This window comes from Thalassophryne amazonica, chromosome 15, assembly GCF_902500255.1.
Source record: "Thalassophryne amazonica chromosome 15, fThaAma1.1, whole genome shotgun sequence".
Classification (NCBI taxonomy): Eukaryota; Metazoa; Chordata; class Actinopteri; order Batrachoidiformes; family Batrachoididae; genus Thalassophryne; species Thalassophryne amazonica.
Genome location: NC_047117.1, coordinates 28,122,825 through 28,141,954, shown reverse-complemented (window position 1 = coordinate 28,141,954; position 19,130 = coordinate 28,122,825). Strand labels below are relative to the sequence as shown.

At 42.9% G+C, this 19,130-nt stretch overlaps 1 protein-coding gene across 2 annotated transcripts in view; it reads left to right on the top strand.

The window, feature by feature from the left end:
- Positions 1-19,130, top strand: part of arhgef38 (Rho guanine nucleotide exchange factor (GEF) 38) — a 76,350-nt gene that overhangs the window by 53,460 nt on the left and 3,760 nt on the right. For both annotated transcript variants that reach the window (XM_034188416.1, XM_034188415.1), the window contains 5 exons: positions 3,579-3,683; positions 3,753-3,869; positions 4,433-4,789; positions 5,617-5,754; positions 13,453-13,654. In XM_034188416.1, the coding sequence (XP_034044307.1) occupies positions 3,579-3,683; positions 3,753-3,869; positions 4,433-4,789; positions 5,617-5,754; positions 13,453-13,654 (919 nt within the window). The remainder of the gene's footprint in view (positions 1-3,578; positions 3,684-3,752; positions 3,870-4,432; positions 4,790-5,616; positions 5,755-13,452; positions 13,655-19,130) is intronic.

Below are 19,130 nucleotides of genomic sequence, written 5' to 3'. Positions count from 1 at the left end.
CATGACATTACGAAATGCCCTTGATTTTGAGGTTTCCTCAAAATTGCCTGTTTTCATGTCCTTAGTTGACCACATGAGCAGTTAACCATTTTTATATTTTTAACCGTGTATATTCATGAGGGATGGCAACATATCACATTTTTAATGTGTGATACAATATTGATACTGTAAACTTCAGTGTCTGTCGATACCAGTACCGATGTGACACAATTTTCCCTGTCTTACAAAACTAATCTGTTAATGAATACATCTGTCTGGATTTACTTTGCATTCCTAAAATAAATAAATAAACTCTGCTACAACTGTGAAATATTCTACTTCCCTAAAGGAAAACTTACATCACCAGCAATTGATATTCAATAGAAGACTCAGTTCAGACTTAGGTAGTTTAGAATTTATAATATAATATATAATATACGAGGTCTCTTAGATAATAAACCGACCCTTTTATATTTTTTTTTTAACTATATGGATTTGAATGACATGTGATTACACCAATCATGCTTGAACCCTCGTGCGCATGCGTGAGTTTTTTCACGCGTGTCGGTGACGTCATTTCCCTGTGGGCAGGCCTTGAGTGAGATGTGGTCCCGCCCTCTCGGCTGAATCCTTTGTTTCACACGCTGCTCGAGACGGCGCGCGTTGCTTTATCAAAATTTTTTCTGGACCTGTGAGGAATATCCGAGTGGACACTATTCGAGAATTAAGCTGGTTTTCTGTGAAAAGTTTAACGGCTGATAGAGATTATGGGTGTTTCTGTCGGTGTAAGGACTTCCCACGGAGCAGGACGTCCTGCAGCGCTTCCAGGCGCTGTCGTCGGCCTGTTTCAAGCTGAAAACATCCTAATTTAGGCATAATTCACCCAGGACATCGTGAGAGAACAGAGAAGATTCAGAAGAGGCCGGCATGAGGAATTTATGCGGACATTCCACTGTTTAAGGACATTTTTTTAATGAAAGACGTACGCGCAAATTCGCGAGTCGTTTCCGTGACGACTCGGCAAATCTGTGTGCGCCGCGACAGGAAAAACACCTCCGTGTTGAAAACCCATTTGTAGAATTCAGGCGGCTTTTAATGGCTTTCAACAAGTGAGTAACTGAGAAATTGTTTTAACAGCTTGGGCATGTTCCAACTTGACCGTTAAGATTTCCAACGGAGGTGTTTTTTCCTGCCGCGACCCCCCCGCGGTCGGGTCCAGCCCGACATGCGACTCTGCCCCGCACGTTCTTTCATTACAAAATGACCGTTAACAATGGAATGTCCGAATAAACTCCTCATGCCGACTTCTCTGAAAGTTCTCTGTTCTCTGACGACTTACTGCGTCAACAGAGCCTGAAATGTGGAAGTTTTCAACTTGAAACGGCGAGACGCTGTCGCCTCGAAGCGCAGATCGCCGTCAGGCGCCGTGGACCGTCCTTAAAGCGACACTACCAGACCAAAATCTCTCATCAGCCGTTAAAATTTTTACCGAAAACCAGCTGAATTTATTGAATGGTGTCCACTCAGTTGTGCCTTACAGTTTTGCCTTACAGTCTCTGAGCCATTCCTAAACAATGAAAAAAATCGACGAGCGGGTGGACGACTTCTCACTCAAAGACTGCCCACAGGCGAATGACGTAACCGACAGGCGTGAAAAAACTCTCGCATGCCCACGAGGGTTCAAGCATGTCTGATGTAATCACACGTGATTCAAATCCATATGGTTTTTGAAAAAAATAATAAGGTCGGATACTTTTCTAATAGACCTCGTATATTAAATATTATAAATATTATAATATATAATATATGAAAAGAGTTTGCAGTGAAATTCATGCCGATGGCTTTGGCACGAAGCTGATGGTGCAGCAAAAGCACCACCGTGTTGAAGCCTCACAGGACATGTTGTGACATGCCCAGCTCGTCCACAATTTCTCAGATAGTCACACGACTGAAAAGCCACCGAAAGCCGTCAAAATCTTCCGAATGGTGGAAGAGGTGGGCATGTCACAACATGTCCTGTGAGGCTTCAACACGGTGGCGCTTTTGCTGCACCATTAGCTTCGTGCCAAAGCCATCGGCATGAATTTCGCTGCAACTCTTTTCATGGCCAAATCTTCTGTCACAGTGGAATGTGCCAAAAAAGTGCTGATGTCCACCTCTTCCGCAATTTCTCGGATAGTCACATGATGGCCCCACATCACCACAGTGTTCACTTTGGAGTGATCCGGTCATTTCAGCATGTTGATGGCCGCCCGGAGTGCGGCACGCTCTCCACCGTTGTGCAGCCGTCTTTAAACCGGTTGTACTGCTCCTTGATCTGTGTGATGCCCATAGGATCATCACCAAAAGCCATCTGAATAATCCGAATGGTTTCCACCTGGCTGTCGCCCAGTTTCTGGCAAAATTTGATGCGGTCGCGCTGCTCCAGTCGTTCCACCATTTTCCTTGCAAAGAAAAAACGACAAGAGACTCCACCCATCCTCACACAAAGGCTGCTTACAAGCAAATGACACAATCGACAGGCGTGAAAAAATTCACGCATGCGCACGAAGGTTCAAGGTTTGCTCATGCAAGCACACGTGATTCAAATCCATCAGGTTTTTGAAAAAAATAAAAAGGTCCGATACTTTTCTAACAGACCTCATAATACGTGTGGCTGGGGAAAATACCAAACATTTTTATATGCATTGCAAATTAATAATGGCAAAATGAAATAGTGTTTTGCAGTGTTTCAAGGCATTGCAATACCAATGATTTGGAACATTGTTTCAGATTCTATATCCCACATGTGGCATGAAATATACAGCAGAATGAGAAAGTAAAACTTGAGTTAAAGAAGGGATAGAAACATGTGGCTGGGGAGGATACCCAAAACTATTCAGGGCAGCACGGTGGATTAGTAGTTAGCACTGATGCCTCACAGCAAGAAGGTCATGGGTTTGATTCCCACCTATGGCCATTCTGTGTGGAGTTTGCATGTTCTCCCTGTATTTGAGTGGGTTTCCTCCGGGTGCTCCGGCTTCCTCCCACATCTCAAGACATGCAGATTAGGTGAACTGGAAACTTCATAATTGTCCAGGTCTCCCTTGCAAAAGAGGTCTCGATCTCAATGGGACCAACCTGGTTAAATAAGGTTAAGTTAGATAAAATATTCATCGATATGGCAAATGAGTGATGGTAATATGAAACACTGTTATGCAACATTTCGAAGTATTGCCACACCTGTATTTCAGAACATTGTTCAAGAGTTTATATCCCAAATATAGTGTGAAATATACAGCAGAATGAGAAAGCAAAACTAAAGTTGAAGAAGGGATAGAACATGTGGCGGGGGAGGATACCAGAATTAGTGACGGTAAAAAAACACCCATCAAAAGTCTGCATCAAAAGGAATGTCTGTAGATCCACACCACAATTTACCGAGTCCTCTCCTGGGTCGTATCTCAGATCTCCACTAAATTTTCTGAAAAATCGGTCTACAGGTTTTCCAGGTAACAAAGAATCAAACTAAATTACATGGACAAAAGCACCCTTTGTGGAAGCGGAAATAATCTGCAATTTTACACACAAATCTCAATATTACAACTTTTCTTTTGTAGGTGAGAGATGAAGTGTTTGACAAGCAGGAGAAGCTGTTTAGAAATCTGGAGAAAGCCGTGAGGCAGTTGGTCAAGAATGTCCACTTTTACCTGCAGCACACTCAGGTAGGTCACCGTTCCCGCCCATATTCAGGTCTTACACGATCCTGTTTACTTAGTAGGTCTTTTCTGCAGGAGATTGTGTCTGTAGCTGTCCAGAGTGTCAAAAATATGGAGAACATTGTGAAGGAGCCATGTAAAAATGACACAAAGGATCATTGGATAAACGGAAATGACCCGTATAAGCACTTTGTAAGTACAAACTGGATTCTGTCCATGTGCTCCATAATGGAAACAGAATGACCTGTTTTTGCCTGACCTTCTCTTTTTCCTCTAAACCCGACTCACCTGTCACTTTGGCCAGGATATTAATCCTCTTCTTCCTTGTCTCTGATTTCCGGATTACTGTGGATTGCACTCAATGAGGCTCTTTGTGCACCAGCTCTGATGCACAGCATGAATTGTGCAAAACCAATAATGCGCAGTGGCTCCAAAAGCAAAAGTCAAATGAAATGTTTCAATACAAGTGCTTTACCTTTAAAGAAAAAGTAGTGACGGTTTCAATGAAGAACTCACGACTATTAAACTGTTGTTAAATGCCAAGAAATAGCAAAATATTGGGTGTTCTGTACACATAAAAAGTCGCAACATCTCTGAGGTTATTTGTTCAAAGTTATCGTTTAAGGGGTCACGTTGTATTAATAAATTGTCCAAGTTGTACAGTTACACGTACGGCAGGTTAGCAAATTAGCATATGTAATGCAGAATAATTCAAACACATGCTTGGTATGAATGAGTGATTTTCCCTCTTCCAGAAGCAGAGTATGGAGCACTTGGTCTTCACCCCACTCTACTCCCTCCAAGGCATGTTTACGGCCCCACAGAAGCTCATCCAGAAACGTTATGATAAACTGTTGGATTATTGCAGCCGTCTGGAGCGTTCATCCTCCTTTTCATCCGCCAACTCTTCATCTCCTTCGCTGGCAACAGACGACCAGGGGATTGCCAGGAGGGACTATGAAGCTATCAATGCCTTATTAGTGGAGGAGTTACAGAGATTCAACATGGCCGCCTACATTATTCTGACAAACTGTGTGGTATACATCATTTCTCTACTCAGAGGGCTGACGGAGTCGATACTGCACCGACTTCCAACAATACACCAGCTACCGGTGAGGATCAAACTCTCTGTCAAGGAGGGTTATAGTTGACCCAAATATGCAAGGCCTAGGCCAAGGCCTTGACACCTTGAGGCCTTGAAATCTCTTCTTTGTGCAATAACACCAGTCTGATTCTAACAAAAGTAGTATTCAGTGCTTTATAGGTTGTTAGATGCCAAAATTGTACATAAAATATTGACAAAAAGGATTGGTGATCAACTTCTTCTCAGATTATAGCAAGTCCCTTCGGCTGCTCCCTTGTTTGCACTTGGGGTCGCCACAGCAAATCCAAGGTGGATCTGCATGTTGAATTGGCACACGTTTTACACCGGATGCCCTTCCTGACGCAACTCCACATTACATGGAGAAATGTGGCAGGGGTGGGATTTGAACCCGGAACCGTCTGAACTGAAACCAAGTGCATTAACCACTTGGCCACCACCCCTGCTAACTTCTTCTCAGATTATAAATACGTAGAATTCAATTTGTCATGTTGGCAGTTGTGTCTAAATATGCTTTAGAAGTTTTTAGTGTTAATCTACGTGTAGAGCTGGACATGAATCTGATGTTACCACAATGTTACCACACAAAGTAAGCAAACTAATTTATAATGTACTTTAAAAAATTACAAAACTCAATATGCCTTGATGGCCAAGGCTTTGAACCCTTAAAGCTTCCAAGGCCTACAAAGGCATTCAAGGCCTTCAAACCCAAGACATCCAAAATCAAGCCCAAGATGCCTTAAGGCCAAGGCAGAGTGTGAAGGCACCACTATGCAGTATCATGAGTCACTAAGCTGTTACTATTGGAATCCAATTGTTTTGTGTTTTCCTGTCCAGGCTCCTCTCTCAAACATGACTGAAGTGCAGAACAGCATCATGGATGAGCTGAACAACCTGACATTTGTCAAAGAGAATGCACAGAAGCTAATGGAGCGCAAAGTCAGCTTTGAACGACAACGGGACAAGAAAATTATGGTAACAGAATCAAAGGAAAATTATTTCAAGTACTTGTTGTTTTTCCCTTATTTTTACAAAGCCCATTAGTCAGGACGCAGAGCGTTAGATAATCAGGTTTTTATTTTCAGAAGGCCAGGCCGGTGGTTAGAAAATCATTTGGATTTCTATTGGAAAAGGTAAAGTTAATAATAACAATAAAAAAAGTAGAAAATTTCTTCAGCTTTACTTGAAATATAGTTTAGAATAAAAGAAACACCCCTAACACCACCTCGTGCCTTATGGTTGATGTGATAGGGTCCTGCGCCCCCATGACCCTTGATTGGAGTAAGCAGGTATAGAAAATGGATGGATAGATAAACACCCCTAACTCTGGGCCTCTGAAAACAGGACAGATATTTCATATTCAGCAGCTTAAAGGTATAGTGCCACTGGGTTTTTTAAGATTTAAGTCATAAAAAGAATTTTCTTTGGCACCACTATAATTTTATTCCTTACCATTTACATAAGGGATTCATAATATGACATTGCCAATATGATCAGCTGTCTGGAAACAATTTAGGATTTCAACTCCAGAGGGGGTTGAAATTTGAGGAATCAGATCCCATGACCAACATTTTATAGATATGGAAGTGATTGTCAATAAATCTTATGGATGTTAATGGAAGATGTGTCACAGGTAATCTCAAAACGTTGCACGTGCTTTCTCCTGTAGTTAGTCTGCATGATGGTGATGAAGAAAAAGACTATATTCACTATGGAGTCCCCCCACCCCCAGATAAATATGTACTCTTCATTAAAATGAGCTGTAATTTCACAATGCTTTTGTGCTTGGGACTCCGACGAGGGCAGTCACATCTCCTCCACTCTCCCTTATCTCTGTTCTCTGCTTTAACCTTCAAGTCCCTACTTCACCAGACTGTGAATTCCTCAAATTATGTTGGATACTGGATCTATTGGACTACTATTGGATTAACCATGGAATTGATCAGCTGGTCTCTGAACGCTATTGACACCATCTTTTCTACAAGAAGGTCAGGACCAGGGGATCCTACCTGCTCAGATGGAACGTATCCTGCGGGATATGTTCTCGACTCCTGGGGGTTGTGGCGTGTTGTATGCTTTGCACCATTCTCTGTGGAGGATGTCAAGGATTTATTCATATTTGGTCTTATGCTAGCAGGGCTGGTACTTTCTGGCTTATGTGAAGACAAGACAAGATGGCGCCTGTGTGTGTTCCGGCTGCTGCTTGCCTGTTATCATGTCGTTTTTATGTTATTTTCCTGATTGTGTGTGCTGTCATATCAGCTTTGACGGATGGCGATTGCGTGAGTGCAATACAGATTTATGATCGCGACTCTCTTTTTAAAATTAAAGAGACAATGGAATGCCTCTTTCATGACTGGGATAGCTACAAGCAAACTTTCCCACCTCCATTTGTGTGTTCCCTCTCCTCCTGGGAATACCTGATGTTGTGGCGACGTCCAGGTAGTCCGAAAAAGAGGAGAAGAGGCTGCAGAGCGGGTGTCCAGGTTTGGATCAGACGAGGAGTGTGGCGTGCGACTTGTGGATACCGAAGCTGCAGGTGGCTTCGTCCAGTTCCACTCTTGCAGGGCCATACGGCTGGTGGTGCGGCCCTGTTCATGCATCCTATCACTCCTCTGTGTTGCAGGACTCAGCCTGGACATCACTGGGTCCCCGATGGACGAGTCGCTTGGGTCCCGGGTCCGTCCCTGTTTTCCGTGTTTACATCTCGGGAGCAGCGTGGGTTTCGCCGGTACAGTGGTGCCTCATGTGACCGTGGGAGATGTCTGCAGCCTATCCCGCTGTGTTCAGCGGACTCGACTACCGCCTCATTGTTGAGTCGGATTGGATTATTGAATGCGCGCTTTATTTCAAATAAAGCGTCCTCCATTAATGAGCTTTTTGTCAGGAAAAACTTGGACTTTCTTTTCCTCACAGAAACGTGGCAGAGGGGAAATGAATGCATCCATTTAAATGAGCTCTGTCCTGCGGGTTGCTTAGCAGTGGGTAAGCCCCGCCCCTGTCGTGCGGGGGGAGGACTGGCTGCTGTGTACCGGACCGGTACACATGCAGACTGTCGAATACGAGCCACGCCCCCGCTTTTGAGGCGCTCATGATGGAAGTTGGTTCCTCACATAAATTTTATAGTATTTTCATCTATCGACCTCCTGGCCCTGCTGGGACTTTTCTTAAGGCTTTTCCTGACTTTTTATCGTCTATAATTAGATTGGAAAAGGTCTTAATTTTGGGTGATTTTAATTTCCAGATTGATGTTGATTCTTCTACTTCAGCAAGAGAGCTTATAACTATGACAGAGGCTTTTAATTTTAAACAGTATGTGTCAGGTCCCACTCACAACAAGGGTCACACGTTGGCTCTGGTTTTTGCACTGGGCCTGGAAATTACCAATGTATGTGTGGAGGATGTTCTTCTGAGTGATCATTGTTGTTTTCTTTGATTTGATGGTGCCATCTGAGCCTCAACCTGTTTCTACTAAGGCAGAAAGGAGAATTATCACAGAGACAACAGCTACGCTTTTCTGTGATAAATTCAACCCTTTACTTTTTAGTAATCTCACTGAAACTGATTGTTTTATGAATAGCTTTAATAGCCACTGTGCCACTATCTTGGATCAAGTGGCACCACTTAAGGCTAATAAAGCTCCTCGTGAAAGTTTCTGTCCTTGGATAAATGATGGGATTATGACTCTAAGGAGAACATGTCGCCAGATTGAACGCCTATGGAAGTTAACAAAACTGGAGGTTCACAGGCTACATTTAAGAGACTTAATATCTTCCTTAAATAAGATGATAGAGGAGGCCAGGACGAGTTATTTTAATCGCCTGATTGCCTCCAATAAAAGAAATCCTAAAGTGCTTTTTGACACAATCAGCTCTCTTGTGTCACCTGCTGCCGTCACTCCTGTTATCTCTAAAACTAGTTGTGAGGAGTTCCTGGATTTCTTTATTGATAAGGTTAGAGTTATAAAGTACAACCTGCCTCCATGCCATGGTCCCCAGCACTGGGAACCTCCCACTCAATGCTGGGCCTCATTTCAGCCTGTTACTGTAGAGGACATCTCAACCATCATGAATAAAGTGAAGCCATCCTCTGGTATTTTGGATGTTCTTCCGTTTAAACTGTTTGTGAATGTACAACCCCTGGCAAAAATTATGGAATCACCGGCCTCGGAGGATGTTCATTCAGTTGTTTAATTTTGTAGAAAAAGAGCAGATCACAAACATGACACAAAACTAAAGTCATTTCAAATGGCAACTTTCTGGCTTTAAGAAACACTATAAGAAATCAGGAAAAACAATTGTGGCAGTAACGGTAATTTTTTCAGACCAAGCAGAGGGAAAAAAATATGGAATCACTCAATTCTGAGGAAAAAATTATGGAATCATGAAAAACAAAAGAACGCTCCAACACATCACTAGTATTTTGTTGCACCACCTCTGGCTTTTATAACAGCTTGCAGTCTCTGAGGCATGGACTTAATGAGTGACAAACAGTACTCTTCATCAATCTGGCTCCAACTTTCTCTGATTGCTGTTGCCAGATCAGCTTTGCAGGTTGGAGCCTTGTCATGGACCATTTTCTTCAACCTCCACCAAAGATTTTCAATTGGATTAAGATCCGGACTATTTGCAGGCCATGACATTGACCCTATGTGTCTTTTTGTAAGGAATGTTTTCACAGTTTTTGCTCTATGGCAAGATGCATTATCATCTTGAAAAATGATTTCATCATCCCCAAACATCCTTTCAATTGATGGGATAAGAAAAGTGTCCAAAATATCAACGTAAACTTGTGCATTTATTGATGATGTAATGACAGCCATCTCCCCAGTGCCTTTACCTGACATGCAGCCCATATCATCATGACTGTGGAAATTTACATGTTCTCTTCAGGCAGTCATCTTTATAAATCTCATTGGAACGGCACCAAACAAAAGTTCCAGCATCATCACCTTGCCCAATGCAATTCGAGATTCATCACTGAATATGACTTTCATCCAGTCATCCACAGTCCACGGTTGCTTTTCCTTAGCCCATTGTAATCTTGTTTTTTTTTCTTTTAGGTGTTAATGATGGCTTTCATTTAGCTTTCTGTATGTAAATCCCATTTCCTTTAGGAAGGTTTCTTACAGTTCGGTCACAGACGTTGACTTCAGTTTCCTCCCATTCGTTCCTCATTTGTTTTGTTGTGCATTTTCGATTTTGAGACATATTGCTTTAAGTTTTCTGTCTTGACGCTTTGTCTTCATTGGTCTACCAGTATGTTTGCCTTTAACAACCTTCCCATGTTGTTTGTATTTGGTCCAGAGTTTAGACACAGCTGACTGTGAACAACCAACATCTTTTGCAACATTGCGTGATGATTTACCCTCTTTTAAGAATTTGATAATCCTCTCCTTTGTTTCAACTGACATCTCTCGTGTTGGAGCCATGATTCATGTCAGTCCACTTGGTGCAACAGCTCTTCAAGGTGTGATCATTCCTTTTTAAATGCAGACTAACGAGCAGATCTGATTTGATGCATGTGTTAGTTTTGGGGATGAAAATTTACAGGGTGATTCCATAATTTTTTTCTCAGAATTGAGTGATTCCATATTTTTCTCCCTCTGCTTGGTCTAAAAAAGTAACCGTTACTGACTGCCACAATTGTTTTACTGATTTCTTATAGTGTTTCTTTAAAGGCCGAAAGGTTGCCATTGAAATGGACTTTAGTTTTGTCTCATGTCTGTGATCTGCTTTTTTTCTACAAAATTAGACAACTGAATGAACATCCTCCGACGCCGGTGATTCCATAATTTTTGCCAGGGTTTGTATTTGACTCCATCGGGCCCTACATTGCTAAAATGTTTAATATATCTTTGTCGAGTGGTGTGTTTCCCTGTTATTTTAAACATGCCATTGTGGACCACAGATAAAGAAAGCGTGGATTGGATTCTACAGAGCTCAAGAACTTTAGGCCCAATATCTAAAACCACTTTCTTGGCCAAGGTCTTGGAAAAGGTAGTCTGTGCTCAATTGAGATTGTTTTGCAGGCTAACAACATCCATGACACTTTTCAATCTGGGTACCGTGAGTTCATTCTACTGAAACAGCCCTGTTGAAGGTGTCTAGTGACATGATGATGGCAGCTGACACTGGCAAATGTTCTGTGCTGATTCTGTTTGATCTGTCTTCAGCGTTTGATACCGTTGACCATGGCATTCTGATAAACAGATTGCGGGATTTGGTTGGAATGTCAGGTTGTGTTTTAGAGTGGTTTACCTCTTACCTGACTGGTAGAACTTTTAGTGTGACGGTGGGCAATGCAGTGTCGGAATCTGCAGATCTTCTGTGGGGTGTGCCACAGGGATCGGTCTTAGGACCTGTTTTGTTCTCGTTGTATCTCCTTCCTATCAGCAAGCTGATCCAGCAGTTCAGTGATGTGTCCTATCATTTGTATGCCGATGATCTGCAGCTGTACTGCTCTTTTAAGACAACTGAGCCACAGAAACTGTGCTCTCTCACAAATTGTTTGGCCAAAATTAAGGAATGGCTCACTGAGAACAGTCTGCAGTTAAATTCCAATAAGACTGAGACTCTGATTGTAGCACCAGATAGTGCTGTATCTGGAATTAAGCAGCATCTCGGTAGCCTAAGCTGTACAGTCAAAAGCAGCCTGCGTAACCTGGGTGTCATTTTGGATGGAGGAATGTCTTTGGAGCAGCACACAAATTACCTGGTTAAGAACTGTTTTTTCCAAATTCGGAACATCTCTAAGCTCCGTAAGATGGTGACTTTAAAAGAGCTTGAGATGATTGTTCATGCGTTCGTCTCATCGCGTTTGGATTATTGTAACAGTCTCTTCACCTGTCTGAATAAGAAGGAGTTGGCCCGCCTGCAGGTTGTGCAAAATTCTGCTGCGTGCCTGCTTACCCGCACCCGCAGGAGGGACCATATCACTCCTATTTTTAATACTTTGCATTGGCTGCCTGTCTCCTACAGGATTCATTACAAAATCCTGGTATTGACTTTTAGAGCTCTGCATGGACAGGCACCGGAGTACATCAGGGACCTGATCCAGCCTTATGCTTCCTCCAGGAGCCTCAGGTCGTCCAATCAGAACCTATTGATGGTTCCTCTGACCCGTTTTAAAACTCGCGGGGACAGATCTTTTAAAGTGGTGGCGCCTAGCCTCTGGAATGAGCTTCCCTGTGCCCTTCGTTCTCTGGATTGTATAGATACTTTTAGAAGGCAACTAAAGACGCATTTCTTTAAGTTAGCTTTTTAGCCTAATATTGTATTTTATTGTTTTCGTATGTTTTTTTTAGATTATTTTTGTATGCCATGTGCAGCGCTTTGTGACCCTGGTCTGTGAAAGGCGCTTTATAAATAATGCTTACTTACTTACTTACTTACTTACTTATGTGCTGCCCTGATCTACCGGAAAATTGGCAAGACGGCGGAATCAATAACCACGGCCCCTTGCTTGTCCGTCCTGATTAACGAGCTGGCAAGGCAATGCATTCTCAGACTGCGATGACTCTTGAACTCAGGCGCATCTTGGAGCAGATGCGTGCTTTGCAGATGAAGATGAAGATTTCGGAGGCCGGGGAGTATTCTTAATTCATAATTGGGAATATTCTTAATTCATAATTGGGATTTGGTTGTTCAAGTGAAGCTGTAAAAAGTCCCCCCCCCCCCCCCCCCCAAAAAAAAAAAGCTGACAGTGGTGCGACTCAGGGTTGCTGCGAGACCTTCACCCACTTGCCTCAATTCGGATAAGGGACTTCTTCAAATTTAGTGCACATAAACAATGTCAAATGTGTATGTGCTGTTTTTAATTCTGATGTGTGCCATTATTACGGTAAACAAGTAATAATTGTGGACTAATTGCTGTCTGGGGTAACTGGAGTGTAAACATAATTTCTCCACTGTGAGATCAATAAAGTATATCTCATCTCATCTCAGTGAAGCTATGAAGCTAAAAATGAACTGCAATATAATGCTTGGATTTCGGTAGAAACATTTTCTCAGTTTTGTGAAATTTGAAAGTCCCTATAGCTTTAAGGCACACACTTGTAGTATTTTGAGGGTCAATCATACAGGTGCATAGCGCTACTTCCACTTCATGCACTTACTCTTTAAAGTGTCATTCAGCTCATTAACATGGAAACAATGATGTATCAATCAAATTGGAATTCCAAATGATGAGTCATTTCTTGAGTGTCAATCAAATATGTGTACAGATCCTCCTATTGAAACGGCTAGTTCATCATGTGGTCATACCGTACATCAGCTAGCAGGCCCTTTCCCAACAAAAAAATTGACAATTTCTCCTTGTACGTGCCAACACAGACAGTTGTCATACCTGATCCAGGCCACAAACAACACCTGGTATACCCACAAGATTTGCGATCATATAAAAAAAAGGGGGCCTAGAATTAAGCCCATGTTCTCAGCATGAAGTAAAGCAGGTAGATCAGCATGATGAGGAGTTGGGCCACAAATATGTAGACCTGCATTTGATTCCTGGTTACATTAACAGTGTACTTGGACAAGTCACTTCATCTGCATTGCTCCAGTCCAGGTTTTAAATAGCTTTTTATTTATTTATTCCTGATGACACAGCTTACTGGCAATATCCCAACTTCAAATATTTACACCAACACTCCTTTTATGTTGCATTATTGTCCAGATGCCAGAGGTGCAGCATCAGACTGAGGAGCAGCGTGCGTGGTTGCTGGCGGAATACCCACTGAACCGTCTTTACCAGCTAAAGAGGAAGTGCAATGGTTGCCAGGAGCAGGACCTCAGCCTACTGGAGGGGGAGCTGGTGGCTCTGCTGGAGGACACGGACCCTTTAGGGAGCAGCAGCCGCTGGCTTGTTCACAGTGGAGGTACGTGTGTGGGTGTGCAGGTGCAAAAAGACAAACACCTTTGGAGCACAGGTAACTCCGAGGGCATACTTAACATTCTGTCACACCAAGCATATGCTGGATGTTAAATGTAATAGGCCAAAAGAATTTTAGATCTAACCAGCAGCCCAAATCACATTATAATTTAATGTGTCACTGGACAGTCATTCAAGGAAACTAAAAAAAATCTAGTTTTGCTTAGTTGTAGGGACTGGAAAAGGGGCAGTCCTAGCTCCCCTACTAGACCACCGATCCATTCCCACCTCCCCAAAAGAGCCAACTATCTGCTGCAGCTATTTGTCATGTGGATGTTCCCTCACCCTTTACCAGAGTCTAGAGTCCTCAGCACTGAGGCATTCCGCTGCATAATGACAGCTGATGGTCCCTCACAATTCAAGTAATATGCCTCTTTCAAGTCTCTCTAAGCAACCATTCATTTGACACAAGGTCATTCTGGTCCTACTCAAACATCCTCCAGAGAAACCTAGTACCAAAAACATCCAGTCATTGCCTTCAGTCACTAAGTAGCATCCAAGTCTCACAACTGTACAATAAGACTGGCAGCACCAGGATTCTGAAGACTTGGACTTTTGTTCTACTGTGAAGGCATCAGCATCGCCAAACACCTCTGTCCAGCAGCCTCTTCCCAAATGTCTCTTGATCTCATTGACCAAGATGTCAGAATCATGAGTGTCACTGCCAGTATTATTGCATCCAGGAAAAGTAAGAAAAGCATTTGATTACTTTTAATCGTGTTCCGTTATAGGAAATATTAATCAATATCAATCTATATTTGAAACTGGCAATGTTGGGTTCAAACATCAGATGGTTCACTGTGGTCCTTCACGTTCTGTAACAATGTGTGTGTTTCCTTTTATACCTGTTTTATATCATTATTGTTTCATCATGTCATATGGTAAAACTCTATAAAATCAGCTTTGAAAAATAGCAGAAGGGCATATTGGTAACAGTATTTGTGGCCCTGTCACACTGTAAAAAAAAAGTTGAGAATACTTCAAATTTGCAGGCAACAGTCTGCACTAAGACTTTTATGTTGTGCCGATGAACTATATACTATAACATATACAAGGTCTATTAGAAAAGTATCCGACCTTATTATTTTTTTCAAAAACCATATGGATTTGAATCACGTGTGATTGCGTCAGACAAGCTTGAACCTTCGTGCGCATGCGTGTTTTTTCACGCCTGTCGGTTGCGTCATTCGCCTGTGAGCAGGAGTGGTCCACCCCTCTCGTCATTTTTTTCATTGTTTAAGAATGGCTCAGAGACTGCCGCTTTGCTTGATCAAAATTTTTTCAGAAACTGTGAGGGACATCAAAGTGGACACCATTCGAGAAATTCAGACTATACTCATTCTGCCAAAGACAATCTACCAACAAGCAGCAATTTCAAGTATTGATAAAAGTGAGTCCTCTATAGACCCTGATGGCCTTTGGTGCCTGAGCTTATCCTCGGATTCCACAGAGTGAAGTGGGTGAGCGTTCTGGGACGTCAGTCTATCACAAGGCAGTTGAATTGTCTCCTCCACACAGACAGGTTGGATAAGTGGGAATCAAACCCAGGTCTACATATTGGTATTTGTTACACCACTGAGCCACCTGCTCTACATGTGGTTCAGCCAGCAAACAATTTCTGTAACATGGTGTTGAAACCTTGAAATTTCTCCCTCTGATTTCGGTTCCTGTCAAACAGACTTGGTCAACATTTGTTTTGTATTTGTATTAGTATTCAGACAGTAAATGGCTGGGCCTTAATTTAGATGACAAGTCTTTCTCTGGTCTTGGTGTGAGACATCCCTGCTGTGAAAGTTACTCCTCTCCTCTGGAATGCAAAGTGACATGAATATGTTGGATAATATGGTGGACTGTGTAGACACACCAAACTTTACTTTATGACACTGACAAGTGAGCACACAAAAGGAAAACAGTCCCAGGGGCTCCTGCGACATCATGGTTGTTGGTGCCTATTCGCCTGCCTCTGGAGATGTGAGTGAGGAGTGGTCCACCCCTCTCGTCATTTTTTTCATTGTTTAAGAATGGCTCAGAGACTGCCGCTTTGCTTGATCAAAATTTTTTCAGAAACTGTGAGGGACATCAAAGTGGACACCATTCGAGAAATTCAGATGGTTTTTGGTGAAAATTTTATGGGCTTCAAAGAGATTACGGAGTGTTACTGTCACTTTAAGGCTTTAAGGACGGCCCAGAGCGACTGGTGGTGCGCCGCACTCCAAAGCCGCCATCGACAGGCTGAGCGACCATTTCATTTCTAAACGGATGGATATATGGATACGTGACCATCGTATGCAATTTCTCTGGTTATCACAAGAGCTGGACATCAACCATTTTCCGGCAGATTTCACTTTTAACAAGAGATTTTGTCATGGAAAGCCGAGCGGAGGCTTCGCGCGTCACGATGGATTCGCTACTGGAACGAGACAAAACCACCTCCGTTTTGGTCTCACAGGACGGCTTTGAGATGGCGTTCAGACAGCTGTCGGTGGTTTTTCCATCGAGTGCTTATCTGAGAAATTGTGGATGTGCCTAGACATGCCAGAACATGTCCCGTGAGGCTTCATCACGGCGATGCTTTGCGCCATTCGGCACCGCCGCGACGCGCGAAGCCTCCGCTCCTCTTTCCATGACAAAAACTCCTGTAACAGTGGAATGTGCCGTTCATTTCCAAACTGGACGCTGTGTTTTATCCGGGATGTCATCTGGCTAGCACAGGAATTGTGAAAAGACGTGGACATCAGCACTTTTTCGGCACATTGAGACAGGCGTGCGGAGGAATTCCGCGCGTCACGTGATGCCGCATGGTGCAAAGCAACGCCGTGATGAAGCCTCACAGGACATGTTCTGGCATGTCCAGGCACATCCACAATTTCTCGGATAATCACTCGACTGAAAAACCACAGACAGCTGTCTGAACACCATCTCAAAGCCGTCCTGTGAGACCAAAACGGAGGTGGTTTTGTTTCGCTCCAGTAGCGAATCCTTCGTGACGCACGAAGCCTCCGCTCGGCTTTCCATGACAAAATCTCTTGTTAAAAGTGAAATCTGCCGGAAAATGGTTGATGTCCAGCTCTTGTGATAACCAGAGAAATTGCACACGATGGTCACGGATCCATACAGCCATCTGTTTAGAAATGAAATGGTCACTCAGCCTGTCGATGGCGGCTTCGGAGCACGGCACACGGCGCACCACCAGTCGCTCTGGGCCGTCCTTAAAGCGACAGTAACACTCCGTAATCTCTTTGAAGCCCATAAAATTTTCACCAAAAACCATCTGAATTTCTCGAATGGTGTCCACTTTGATGTCCCTCACAGTTTCTGAAAAAATTTTGATCAAGCAAAGCGGCAGTCTCTGAGCCATTCCTAAACAATGAAAAAAATGACGAGAGGGGTGGACCAGCTCACAGGCGAATGACGCAACCGACAGACGTGAAAAAACTCACGCATGTGCACAAAGGTTCAAGCTTGTCTGACGCAATCACACGTGATTCAAATCCATATGGTTTTTGAAAAAAATAATAAGGTCGGATACTTTTCTAATAGACCTCGTATTTCATCATCGGCACAACATAAAAGTCTTCGTGCAGACTGTTGCCTGCAAATTTGAAGTATTCTCAACTATTTTTTTTTTACAGCACACAAACAAATTGTGTTGCATTTGATTTGGCACCAGGGCCAACAGACACCAAGGCTGAAAACAAAGAAAAGGTACTCTGTCACACTTTGTTTCAAATTTTACTTTAGTCCTCAATGAGTCTTGAGGTCCTCCAACTCTTGACAACCACATAATGAGACTATACTCATTCTGCCAAAGACAATCTACCAACAAGCAGCAATTTCAAGTATTGATAAAAGTGAGTCCTCTATAGACCCTGATGGCCTTTGGTGCCTGAGCTTATCCTCGGATTCCACAGAGTGAAGTGGGTGAGCGTTCTGGGACGTCAGTCTATCACAAGGCAGTTGAATTGTCTCCTCCACACAGACAGGTTGGATAAGTGGGAATCAAACCCAGGTCTACATATTGGTATTTGTTACACCACTGAGCCACCTGCTCTACATGTGGTTCAGCCAGCAAACAATTTCTGTAACATGGTGTTGAAACCTTGAAATTTCTCCCTCTGATTTCGGTTCCTGTCAAACAGACTTGGTCAACATTTGTTTTGTATTTGTATTAGTATTCAGACAGTAAATGGCTGGGCCTTAATTTAGATGACAAGTCTTTCTCTGGTCTTGGTGTGAGACATCCCTGCTGTGAAAGTTACTCCTCTCCTCTGGAATGCAAAGTGACATGAATATGTTGGATAATATGGTGGACTGTGTAGACACACCAAACTTTACTTTATGACACTGACAAGTGAGCACACAAAAGGAAAACAGTCCCAGGGGCTCCTGCGACATCATGGTTGTTGGTGCCTATTCGCCTGCCTCTGGAGATGGTTGCCTCACAACAAGGCCAACTCCATACGTTGCATCTTTCTCGTCTCTTTGCAGCACCTGAGATCTTGACGTTTTGTTTGGAACAAGCTGACGTTGGTTGTAGTCAGAGTTACAGTACAAAGTGTCTCCCTCTGGGTATTCACGAACAGTGACAGAGAAATGTCGCTTGTACTCAACTCTGTACGCTCCACTGTTTTTTTATTGATTTATTTTTATGAGTTTTAGAAAAAGAAGAGGTGTGTATGTTTCTTTGCGCTGACTTAATTCATCACAGATATTTTATCCTCTGGAATTACAAATATTCCCAGGAAGCTAATATGAACACTATGGATATGTTTGCCTCTCGTACTTAGTACGGTCTACGGAGAGCATTAACATTGCATTTGTTTGAACCAATGCTTTTAGATTTAAAGCTAGTCTGTAGGATTTAAGGGTGTTTATTAGCACAAGTGGAACATAGCATTTATAAACATCTGTTCATTAGTGAATAATTAACCTGCAATAATGAACCTCTGTGTTTTCACAAGTTTTAGGAGCTCTTCATATCTATATGTGAGCCAACCATAGACTGTATATATGCTGGACAAAGCCCGTGTGATGCCACCCATTGGTTTTCTATAGAGACCCGGTGTCGCCGACCGAACGGTCCCCCCCGTAAAAATCGGTCCACCCTGCCTTTACTGCGCATGCATGATGTGTCAGCAGCAGTTCATCGTTTATCACCTTGTTTCTGCTTAAAACTGCACTCCAGTCATCATTTATCTCAGCGACAGATATCTGAAGCTTTTGTACAACAAAATCATTTCCACATAAATTCAGCATTATTTCATAATAAAAGACAGGGCAGTGATCAGAGCACCACAGCAGCACGTCAGACATATGCCGTGCTGCTGCACCTACGTCATTTCGGTGCGTCAGTAGCGAAATTAGGCAATTAAAATGGCCTCATTTCTGCTAAAACTGACTTTAGAATGATTTAAGAGGTTTTA